The 12,776-nt window shown below is 35.5% G+C and overlaps 1 protein-coding gene across 2 annotated transcripts in view; it reads left to right on the top strand.

Moving 5' to 3' along the window:
- The first annotated feature begins 3,386 nt into the window (after positions 1 to 3,386).
- Positions 3,387 to 12,776, top strand: part of PPP1R1C (protein phosphatase 1, regulatory (inhibitor) subunit 1C) — a 183,030-nt gene continuing 173,640 nt past the window's right edge. The window contains exons 1-2 of one of the 2 annotated variants that reach the window (XM_006864021.1): positions 3,387 to 3,702; positions 5,203 to 5,284. In XM_006864021.1, coding sequence (XP_006864083.1) covers positions 3,622 to 3,702; positions 5,203 to 5,284 — 163 coding nt within the window. In that variant the 5' untranslated portion in view covers positions 3,387 to 3,621. The remainder of the gene's footprint in view (positions 3,703 to 5,202; positions 5,285 to 12,776) is intronic. The other variant, XM_006864022.1, reaches the window with a different exon arrangement.

Genomic DNA, 12,776 nt, shown 5'->3' on the forward strand with positions numbered 1-12,776 from the left:
CTTTTCAATTTGTCATTCTCAGCATAGTAAACCATGTGGTTGTCAGATTCAAAATGGCCAATACTAGTCCATTTCAGCTCACTAATGCCTAAGATATCGATGTTTATGCATTCCATTTCATTTTTGACAACTTCCAATTTTTCCAGAATCATACTTCGTACATTCCATGTTCCGATTTTCAATGGATGTTTACAGCTGGTTCTCTTCATTTTGATTTGTGGCCCATCAGCAAATGAAGGTTCTGTGTGCTTTTCTCCCCCGAGTTTAACTCTATTCACGTCATCACGGTCAACTCTACTTTGAGGAGGCATTTTTTTCCCCAGTCGTATTTTTCCCCAGTAAGGGTTAGCTATTATTATTAACTCTAATAGGAAGAAAATGCACACCTAGTGTTTAATACCATTATATCCCTTCACTCAAATTTCGTATTTGTATAATTTTGGATTCTTTCATATTCAAGTTTCATTTTAATAACTCCTTGGAATAACAATGTAGCTTGAAAAGGGCCTCAAACATCTTTTAACACAATCTCCCCTCTAGTGATTCACAGTAACTAGTGACATAGCACAGAAAATGACAGAGAGTAGAGTGTGGTATATGCTATTGTCTAAAAATATTTGTTATGAAAATGAACGGTGCTGACAATTGCTAAACAGTTAAAACACAGACCAACAGTTATTGTACTAAGAAGATATATGCTGGGTGTTTTGAGAACACAGTAGACACAGGTGTACCCAATACCAATGGGAATATGTCTATAAAAGCTTCCTTATCTGAGTCCTGAAGGACACACAGCAGTTAGTCTAATGAAGAACAAGAAGTTTAAAGTACTTAGATATGCTCATTGCAATGTGATCTCCGGTCAAATTATTCAAAATAGGACAATTTATGATAAGCTTTTTATTTTTATTTACACCATCAAAATACATGCAAGTTCTGTTTTTCACTCATTGTCCTAACTGGTATCAAATTATTCTAAATAGATGAGATTCTTAGGAATATAGGTTAAGAATAGACAACTTCAACCCTTTTGAAAAACGGTTTTAAAGAAAAATCTGTGTCTTATTGAATAGCTATCATGTGCCAGCCTTGCAATGAATACTCTGAGAATTAATTCACCTAAACCTCACAAGAAGAAAGTTCTGTTACTGCCAAAGTTCATAAACTTAACAAATAATGGAGCTAGAGTTGGAACCCTAGACTGCTAAGCCCATTCTCCTAATAACTGCACTAAGTGACAATTTTGGATTAATTTCTTACTAAAATTTTTCTCTCATTTTTATTTTATGTAATTTGGGGAAACATTCAGAGAAGTAACTTTGTTAATAATATTAATTCAGTTTTTCTTTCTAAGGATTTTTATGGACTATTGTATGTAAAGTATTATAATTTACAATTTCCCTTTACCACTGTAAGGAAGAATTCTTATACTGTAAAGATAAATCACAAGACCTCTTGCTTGTCAGCACTGTTCTCTAACTGAAAATGCTTTTATATCTCCATTTGCTTCCCTCCCCCCACTCATGGGTATAGAAAACTACTTGAATAATGCATACTGCTTTCTGTATTCTTTTAACAGAACATCCCATACTTAAATCATTAAGAGATGGATTCCTGGTAAAGAATCATAATTTTTAAAAAGCAACAAATAAAATAAAATAAAAATAAAACTTCATTTGTAATACCTGGAATAGTAAATAAATAAATAAACAAACTGAAGGCTACGTCATAGAACTGAGTCTATCTCATGGCAATCCCGTATGTTGTAGAGTAGGATTGCTTCATAGGGGTTTCAATGACTATAAATGTTGTGGGAAGACCCTGGGTGTCAAATGACTAAACATTCTACTATTAACTGAAAGGATGGCTGTTTGAACTCACCCACAGAGATTCATTTGAAAACAGGACTGGTATATATGCTTCCATAATGTTATAATCTTGAAAACTCTATGTTGAAACACAGTTTCAACTCAGCACATAAGGGGTCACTATGGTACCAACTTGATGGCACCTAACAACAACAACAAACAATGAATTGGAATCTACTCAAGGGCAACTAACAACACATATTTAAGGAGAGCAGACAGATCGTCAGGGTGTTTGTTTTCTTCTGAGGATCTGCTGTGTGGGTTTGAATCACCAAACATCAGGTTAGTAGCTAGAGCAAGCCAGTTTTGCTATTAAGCAATGTCCTTGAATATTAGTCGTTCTCGAAATCCAAAGACAGGTGTCAAAAAGCAAAAGCAACTGATATTAGTTGAACAGTTCCTTTCAAATAAACTTAAACCTCACAAAAAGAAATAAGAAAGTAGAGAGCTGAAGTTATTTCACCATTAAAATAATTTCATTTCCAGGTTTTCTTCACAAACTCAATTGAAGGCATAACACCAATCTGATGATTCTACCTGCCTCATCGTTGACATCTATGAACATGGAAAACAAACCAATGTCCTTCCCACACTACCAGCCACGATGCACATCATCCTCTATCATTCTGAAGTTATCCCTTTCCGGCCTTTTCTGAAATACTTATGCTTGCATATAATCCCACTATTGACAACAAACCACAATGTTGGATACCATTAGATTTCCACTGATGGTTTCTAGTCATTTCTTTATTTATCCAAGTCAGAGGATATAGCTGGCTCCACCAGGAAATAAAATTGGGGTCATTATAGCAGCCAATGACTTCCAAGCTGTTTGCTAAATTTAGTTGTCCGATATTTTCCTTCTCTAATGAAAGCTGAACTACAATTAAAGAATGCTGGAACCAAATGATGCTGAAAGGTCAGTGAGTACAAACCCCTAATTTTTCTGATGAAAGCAGGGGATTAGATGTAGCCTATGATTTGCTTGAAGTCACAGAGCTTGTTAATGGTAGGACAAGAACTTGAACTAGATCTGCTGAACCCTGGGGCAGTGTTCTCTTCATATACCACAGATGTTCTGCCTCTTGGTCTCAGTCTGACCTAACGAGATCTTGCAGCATAAATATAGCTGATATTATTAGTTGTGACCTACCCTCGCTGACTATTCATTGATTTGGTGACTGAACACGAAACAGCAAATGTGTCTGACTTAGAAGCTGCTACAAGAGAAATGAAATGATTCCATACTCCAACCCTGCCCCCCACTCTAAAAACTTCCCGCTTTATGTTCATCAATAATGAATGGCCCATCCCTGCAATACTCAGAGGGAGCTTACATTGCACTTTTGAGCAGCCGGTTAGTAATGCGCAGTGGATAGAGCATTTCTTTCAAATCCCAGGGCAGTGGGTCCTTCAAGGCTAGCATCACATTTTCAATTAGCTACTGAGTGAATGCTTGGCATGTGTAGTGGTGAAGAGGCACACAATTAGCTTATTGTTCCTTTCCATATTGTGCTGAGAGGATCCAAGGGATTGGTAGGGAAACAGTCAAGCCAGCTATCACTGTGGATGTGAAAGAAGGCAGTTACTCAAACCTCTGCATCTTCACTCGCTTACTCTGGAATTACAGCTATTTATTACGAAACACTCACTCTGTGTGTCTTGGTGGAGTGATCCTGAGGAAACATCCCAGACACTGCTTTGGGTTATCTTTCTGAGCTCTTCTCATCTCAGACTAATTTTCATCAATATCATGGAGCCCAACAGTCCCAAAAAGATACAATTTGCTGTGCCTATATTCCAGCGTCAGATTGCACCTGAAGCATCAGAGCAGGTAAGGGAAATTGGGTGGGGACTCATTCCTGTATATGAATTAATACGAAATGTGCTCTTTTTGTTGATAGAAAGCTTCTCTACCTCTTGAGACTTTCAGGATACGTGAATGAGAACTAGATTGGTTTCTATACACACTTGTATCTGAGTTGCATTGGATAAATCATTGACTAAAATTGCACCCACTAAGGATAAGTGGTTATTTAGCAATACAGATTTGGATAAAAAAAAGTTTTCAGTTATGTTTCTAGAATTTAGAACACCTTCAAAAAATATCAAAATGAGTAACCTTTGATTTTATTATTTGTAAAATAAAAAATTGATTTAGCAGTGAATCATTCCAGCTAAATGCTGGAATGACTCTAGATTATAAACTTACTTAATATTTTATCTATTTTTTTTTTCATTATACATACAAAGCACTAATACATTTTAAATAAATGAAATACATGACAGATGGGTTTTGTGGGTTTACTTATAATTTAAAAACATTTTATCAGAGTTTATAAATAATATTTTAACATTTCCTAGATTCTTTTTACACTTTTAATGCACCTATATATCTGTATCCCTCTCTGTTTTGCTATTTATCTATAGAAGGAATCTGAGATTGCTTTACATTTGCATCACATTTTGCCTTCATATTTACTAATACTCATGATATAATTCAAAGATTATCTGTGGTGGACTACAAATGTGAGAAGGCAAGCACAAAGAAATTTACACTCTAATCCATTGATTTCATAAAACTCAAATTATCCATAACTATTTTTCAAAATATTTGGCACTAGGCCTCAAAAATAATTATTGAATCTATGACTCATAACTTTCTAGGGTGTTTTACTAATTTGAAATAGATTTACTTAGACTCAGTCCAGAAAAATACCATCTTGAATATGTCTCTTTGATGAATGAGACATTGATTCTATTCTGAGCTAATGCCTTTTGTAAAATTTTATCTTTTATTCTAACCATATGTATTTTGGGACATTACCTTGAAGAAGTATATTCAAGGAACCAAGGATACATGCATAAAGGATTCTAATCATATACTCCTGCTGTTCTTAAAATGAGAAGGACATACATACATCTAACTTAAAATGAAAAATTCACTCTTTTAATTCTAATAATGATAATTGCTAAAACGAGCTTCTTTAACAATGTTTACAAGTAAGGGTAATGAGTCTTGAAAACATTTCTAGTATTGTGAGACTCCAAAAGAGACATTGAAATTAACATGTCTTCCCCATGCCTTTAGTTATATTATAAAGCAATTTCTTTTCTGAGGAAATACACTTTTTTTTTTTTAAATCAAAGAAGGGGATAGCAGCATCTGATAGTTCTACTGCCTAGATTTGTATCTTTTCAAAATAAAATTCATGGATGCCTACTGTGTGCCATCCCGATGTCTGCATTTGTGTGTTGGAAAAAGATTCAGATAGGGCTGCTTTGCAAACTGTACAGTCAATCGAAGGCAGTGTCTGATTTTCACTGACTTTAGCTGGGCCTTTGTTGTTCACAGATCAGGAAAAGAAGACCCACACCAGCCTCACCTGTGATTCTCAATGAGCATAACTCCCCAGGTAAAGAAGTATGATATTTTTCACATTGAGGGAACAGAATAGTTTTAAGAACATCAAAGATCATGTCATTGCCAAGAGGTTTCAATTCACGATTTCAGTTACAACAAAGTAATCTACAAAATGGATTTTAAAAAAAGAACAAAAACAAAAATATTATAGAAACTGTCTCAGCCTCAAGTCTGCTTTTCCTCTAGAATGATACGTGGGAAAAGTTTTGTTAGCATTGGCTGTCATGTGTTCAGGTGTTTATATGGAATCTGGTATAGTGTTTATTAATGAGGCTGGTGGAAATTACCTTAATTAGGTTTCTAATCTCTAATTATAGTCCTAGAGACACTTATATATTTACAGAGTAGGTTTTTTAGCTAATGAAAGGTGGTCACGGGCTGGTCACTGAGCCGCCTTGCCTACAGCTTTGGTGCTGATGTCATCTCTGTATAATGCAATTGACAAGTAACCCGATCAATTTTCAACATTGCCCTTTGAGAGCTATTCCAAAGGGTTGCCTCCATTTGTTGAGGTTTTATTTTCCATTTCCTGTAAAAAGTAAAGCTGCATGATTATTCTTGATAAAGGACTGTGATCTCTAATACACAAACATTATTAACTTACTGAGTGGGCTGCTTCTAGAAATGCAAGTAGGACAGCAAAGGTCATCCCATTAACTTGTAACCAGGCAGAACTTGGAGTTGCATTGTTTTTCCAGATATAAATAAAAAGGGTGGACAAAAGGAATTTGAACATTAGGAACAGTAGAAATCTCTGTGTAGGTTGTAGTGAAGGATTCATTTTAAGGATTCCAGGACAAAACGCTCCTTGATATTTTTAGTTATATTATAAAGCAATTTCTTTACTTAAATGAAGTTTAATTTAAAGAAAGGCACATATGAAAAGAAATTAAAATGTTAATAGAATATTAATTACTGTACCCAAACACAGGGAAATGTTCAATTGATGGGAAACTGTAAACTAGTTCATTCCTGTTGAAAATAAAGCATTATCATTTGACTCTATGTTTTTAAGTGCTATAGTATTCTAAATCATTTAAAATACATTATTTCACTTACTAAATTTAATTTACTTATATTTAATTTTAAAAGAGGTACAGTGAATATGCTTATAGTTTAAAAATACATATAACTACAAATTCATAGTGACTAAATTCTCTCAGTTTTGAGATAATTTTATTGTAATTTTCTATCACTGCTTGCTCACAATGACCTTTCCACAATATCCTAAAACTAACCTCCATATGATAGTCCTGAAGAATACTGCCAAACTTGGTTTCTAGGTGTTCTAGATGATGCCTTTCTATCTGCCAAAGATCACCTTTCAGAGTTTTGCAGGCATCGTTAATGGTTGAACACAGTGGAGTCATGTAAGTGACCTTCATCAGGTTCTCATTTGAGCTAAAACAACAGTAACTACTGTTTCTTGCATGATAGACATGTACATTTTATGGTTGAGGAAAGTGCGGATCTGGGAGATGAGCTCTTTACTAACTTGTTCTGCTAAAGTGGCATATTTCAGAGAGAAACACATAATTCTGATACCAAAGCACATGCATTTCACACAACATAATACTAGCACTGAAAAAGTTTTGTTTTGCATGCGTAGGGAGGACTCTGCAGATGTGACTAGACCTTGAGGCCCTGTGGGCAAGCAAACTCAAACTTTAAATAGGTCCTTTGTCTGGGCCACATAACTTGGTAGATTAGAAGTTCTGTTTAATTATATTTAAATTTCCATGGGAATTTAGCCTTTTTCCTACCAGACTTCGCAATCATTAGATTGCATTTTCCTATTCCTCAAATTGATACTATTCTTCTATTTATCAGCACTGTCGGGGAGACTATAGATGCAAATAACATTTCCCAGAAAATAACAACACATTAGTAATCCATCTTTTTGCATCTTCAGCCTTGTTTGTGGCAAGTGGTATAGTTTACAAAAACTGACCAGCCTTTACCTGTGTATCGATGTGATTGATAGCTTTCTTTATAAAAATGAGCCAGCACTATGATTGCACTCTAAGAATACGAACAAACAAGCAAACAATTACAAGAAAACACAAAATAAAGCAAACTTGGTGTTTATTAGCTGTGTGGTCTTGAGTAATCACATCCCAACTTTATTTTCTCATTTTCAAAATAGAGAATATAGCATGCATCCTTTCTACTTAATGGGCTGATCATAATGATCAAAACAAAATGAACATACCTTAAAACTGCAAAGTGCAACATAAATATTAGCTGTCATGAATGACTATTTTGTAATATAATCATCATGTGATATTTAACACTTATGATATATTGTAGAGAGATGAACAGAATATAATTTCATCTGTACTTTAATGATGTACCTACTCAGCAATTTTATTTGCTTCAAATACTACTTGAATGTACTCTCTCTAACTAAATGAAACTAAAATAATAATGATAACAATAAAATATTATACATATTAAATGTAAATGACCTTTCTTAATTAAGTACTTCTTCTTGCCCTCTAAACCAATGTGTTTTAACACACAAAAATTAAGTGCAGCTTTAAATATTAGTAAAACTTAACAAATAATCTCCAATTCACCAGTATTGCCTCAAAAACAAATGAACTGTTCTAGGAATTACCTGTCATTAATTTAGTTTAAAATTAAAATCCTTGAAAAAATTTCCTTATTGTCAAATAATAAATCAGAGGAAATTAAATTCTCCATTATAGAAATATATTTAACAAATCTTTCTAATTTATATGATGAGATAGTGTGTTGTAATTGTTCAGTGAATTAGATATAGCTCCTTCCTGTCACATCCTCCCCCTTTCAGGTGTTCATAGAAATAAACAATTATAAAGAATATGTGAATGAATAATTTCATTATAGATTTAGGAAAAAATGTGTAAATTCTGTTTATATTTGGTATAGGATAAATAGAATAAAAAGAGATTTCTATATGTAAATTCAGATTTTTTTTTCTTGTTTGCTAGTTCACTTGTGCTGATCTAAACACACAGATAATAAATTAGGCATGGGGCAATATAATGTCCCATCAATCCCCTTCTAGCAAATGGTCTATAATTTTCAGTAGTAGATGCACTACAAAAGTAGATATATAGTTAATTAAGGATATGCCATCTTCTGGCATGGATTAGTTAATACATTTAATTTTGACAACTTTATTGTTGTTGTTGTTAAGTGCCTTTAAGATGGTTCCAAGACTCATAACAACCCTGTATAGAGTTCCCAAGGAGCAGCTGTTGAATTTGAACCACTGACCTTGTAGTTCAAACCGACCTTTTGGTCCAGTGCTTTATTATCCCACAACACCGGGCCACACCAGAACTCTGAAAGAAAGGGTGGTGTTGGTGGTGGTGTACCATGAAGTCCACTCAAAGCGACCTGAATAGGGTTTCTGAGGCTGTAAATCTTATGCTACCAAAGCTTCTTAAAGAAAGGGTAACAGGACTAAATTTTTTTTTTTAGTTGAAGTTGTCAGACCTGGGAACGTTTAATAGCAAAGGGTGTTACTTTATAATTGTTTTTAAGTGTTATCGAGCTGGTGCTGACTCATAGTGACCCTATATAGGGTTTCTGAGGAATGGCTGGTAGATTTAAACTGGTGACCTTTCAGATAGTAGTCTGGTGCTTATTCTACAGCCCCACATCAGGACTTTATGATAGAGAAAAAGTCATGTGTTTGTTTTGGGGCTTGACTCCAATCAGGCACCAGTGAAATGATACCAGAGGTTTGAGATGCAGGTGTAGGGAGTCATCTATGATGAATTTTATTTTCTCAAATATTGACTCGGGCAGCCAGAGTGAAAGTCCTTATACCAAACTGTTTGGCTTTTTGTATTTTCAGCTCCTTTTCTGATTAAGGGTTTATTTATGATGAATTTCTGAAGTTATGCAGCATAGTATTATTGTCTTTTCTCTTGTATAATCTGTAGTTAGTTGGTTTGGTTTCTACATTATTATTTAGAAGGATATTTATACACAAAATCCTTCCTGTAGAAATAAGCGATAATATTACTTTCTATAATTTATTCCATCACATTATTGTCATTGTTGTTGTTATGTGCTCTTGGGTCATTTCGTTCCCATAGCGACCCTGTAAAGGGTGTCTGAGGAGCAGCTGGTAAGCTTGAACCACTGACATTGTGATTCAGACCAAGTTTGCAATCCAGCACAATAAACCACAACACCACACCAGGACTGTAGATTTGGTTAAGTATTACTTGCCTCTCTGTAGAATTTGAGAGAACTGTATATTTGTCTATTGGTATTGGAAACTTAAGAGTTGGGAAAAAAAAAATCACAAACTTTTAAAGGTACCTAGCTTAAAAGACACATCTTCATGAAACATATATATCAATTATTACATGTTCAACACTCTCTCCATTATATACACCTCAGGGAAGAATCCATAATTATCCCTGGTTTTCATACCCAGGACTGACTATTCCAGATATTGTATCAACGACACTTAAGAAGAACAACAGAAATATTAAATTTGGACTCTTGGTGTGTGCTGTAGGATCAATACTGGACTGTGAATTACAAGATTGGCTCTTCAAACCCACCAGCTGCTCCGTGAAACTAACTCAAAGACACTTAACAACAACAACATTCTAAACTTGAGTAATTCCCCACTTTTTTTTCTAAAATAACTCCTCATGTACTTTCTTCAATTGAAGCTATTTACTATTGTTGTTGTTAAGTGCCATTGAGCCGATTCCAACCCATAGCAACCCTGTATAGGGTTTCCAAGGAGCATCTGGTGAGCTTGAACCACTGGCCTTGCAATTCAAACGGCTTTGCAGTCTGACGCATTAGCCCACAGAGCCACACCAGGACTCCTTAGAAATAAGGACTTAACATTAGAAATACGTAAAAGAATTCTTGACTCTTTTATCCTCTGTCCTCAATAAGGACCTTAATGAACTCTCTGAATTCTCCTGTTTCTCATCTTTGGAGCCCCGGGTTGAACATAATCTTCCAGTAAATTGCCAGTTTAGACTAGACCATCTGAATATTATAGCTTGTGGTATCCATTTGTTTCCACTTACTGTTAAGCAGAGACAATATGGTTACAATTAAATTTAATGGGCCTAATGACTACTAAGCATGAATGAGCTATAAGTGTTCTGGAGCTAAGTGAAGATTTGGGTGAGGATGCAGGCATTTTGGCATTATTTAAAAGTTTGTCATACGTTAAAAAGTGGAACAAGAAATATATTGTAAAGTGTTTTTCTGGGGTATTTATTGAATTTTCCTAACATGGCTGAATTTAGAAAAGATTGACTTTTTCTTTTACTCTTTTAGCTACATTGTTGTTGGTGCTAAGTGCTGTGGAGTTGGTTCCAACTCAGTTATCCTGTATAGGTTTTAAACCTTCATGAAAAGAGAAAGCCTTGTCTTTCTCCTGTGGAAGGGCTGGCAGGCTCGAGCTATGGTCTTTGTGGTTCACAGATCAATGCTTATCATATGGAGCCGCTGCCTTCCATATATGCCCAGAAATTGGGGATAAAAATAAAGCATTTTCCACACATGCCTCAGGATTCTAAAAATTAGTTAATATGAGACATATTTGTATATATGCATTTATGATTACACTATTTCCTTTCAACCTTGATAGTAAATCTTATCATCTAAGGTACAAAGCTAGACTCAGTAGAGTTATTCAAAATACAGAGTGACTTCAGGGATTTTTGATGATGTTCCCCTAATCATAAGGTAATGGGAGGTTTTGTGGGGTCAGCAGTATTAAAGCAGAATTTCATTTTCAGTGTTAGAACATACACATGAAAAAATGTAAAGGCAAATCATACAATTATAATTATTTCAGCAAATTGGCTACCATGTCATTTTAAATAATGGCATACAATGAATATATTATGTTATCCCATTATGTTCTAAGGAGCTCTGTTAGCGTAGTGGTTACGAATCGGGCTGCGAACCTTAAGGTCAGCAGTTCTAAACTACCAGCTGCTCCGCGGGAGAAAGATGAGGCTTTCTACTCCTGTAAAGATTTACACCCTCGGAAACCCTGTACAGGGTCGCTATGGGTCAGAATCGACTCTACGGCACTTAACAACTTAACAACAACAATTATGTTCTTATCCCATTATGTTCATAAAAAACAAAAAAATAGAAATGGTTTAAGTAATATATGACAGATTGGAAGTAGGGTCCAGTCATTTAATCTTTCTTGGATTCTAGGAGCAAATGCTATTGTTGTTATTAAGTGCTGTCAAGGCAGTTCAAACCCATAGATACTGGAACTTTGGACAACAATCCAGTGCTTATCCTATATAGCCACAGCAAAGGTTGTTGTTCAGTAGCATCATCATGTCAGTTCTGACTTATAGCAACCCTCTGAGGAGTCCTGGTGTGGCGCTGTGGGTTAATACGCCAGACTGCAAAGCCGTTTGAACTGCAAGGTCGACAGTTCAAGCTCACCAGCTTCTCCTCAGAAACCCTATATAGGGTCGCTATGGGTCGGAACCGACTCGACAGCACTTAACAACAACAACAACAACAACATAGGTTTTCTACAGCGTGGCTGGTGCATTTAAAATGCCAACTTTATAGTTAGCAGTCCAGTGGTTATCCTACAGCACCACACCACAGCATACAGTAGGTGAAAATACCTTTAAAATGCTTTTTGAAAAAAGGGTTTTGTTGTGAATTGAGTAAAAGTTTACAGGGGAATTTTGTTGAATAAGATTTACATTCAACAAATCTTATTTTGTTTCATTGCAGTGATTACAATCACTTCCATGTACCATTACTTAACAGTATTTACCTCTATTTTATTTTATTGTTTTGATGTACACATATAAAACATAAAATATGTATTCTTTTAAATGTCCAAAGGCCACATTTTGCAAGCCAGCCTCTTGCCCTCAGGCACACAGCCTTTCTCAATCCATGGGCCTAGAACCTATCTCTCTCTCTCTGTGCCATTGCCTCTGCCACCGGCTCTGCTGTTGCTGCTTTTCAGGTTAGGAACATAAGCTCCACTCATGTTCTTCCTTCCTGATAGTCCTAGGGTCCTCTGTTCCTGAAATGAAAGATTAACTATTCCCTCCCTTTTAGTTATACACCTTCTAGATTTACAGTTGTGATAATCACAATTACTCCTGATAACAACTACTAACAATTGAATCATAACATCCTATCCTTTTCTTCTCCCATCGCCTTCCACCAGACCCATCTGGAAAAGAGGTAAACTACTCAGTGGTGATTCTACCTTAGCCCCCATGTTCTGAAACTGAGCACACTCATGAAAGTAAGTTAGCCAAACACTTAGTGCCTTTATGTTGTTGTTGTTGTTGTTAGGTGCCATTGAGTTGGTACTGACTCATAGTGACCTACACACAGCAGAATGAAACACTGCCCGATCCTGGGCCAACCTCACAATTGTTGCCATGCTTGAGCCCATTGATGCTGCCACTTTGCCAATCCATCTCACTGGGGGTCTTCCTCTTTTT

Source organism: Chrysochloris asiatica, unplaced genomic scaffold (genome assembly GCF_000296735.1).
Source record: "Chrysochloris asiatica unplaced genomic scaffold, ChrAsi1.0 scaffold00059, whole genome shotgun sequence".
Classification (NCBI taxonomy): Eukaryota; Metazoa; Chordata; class Mammalia; order Afrosoricida; family Chrysochloridae; genus Chrysochloris; species Chrysochloris asiatica.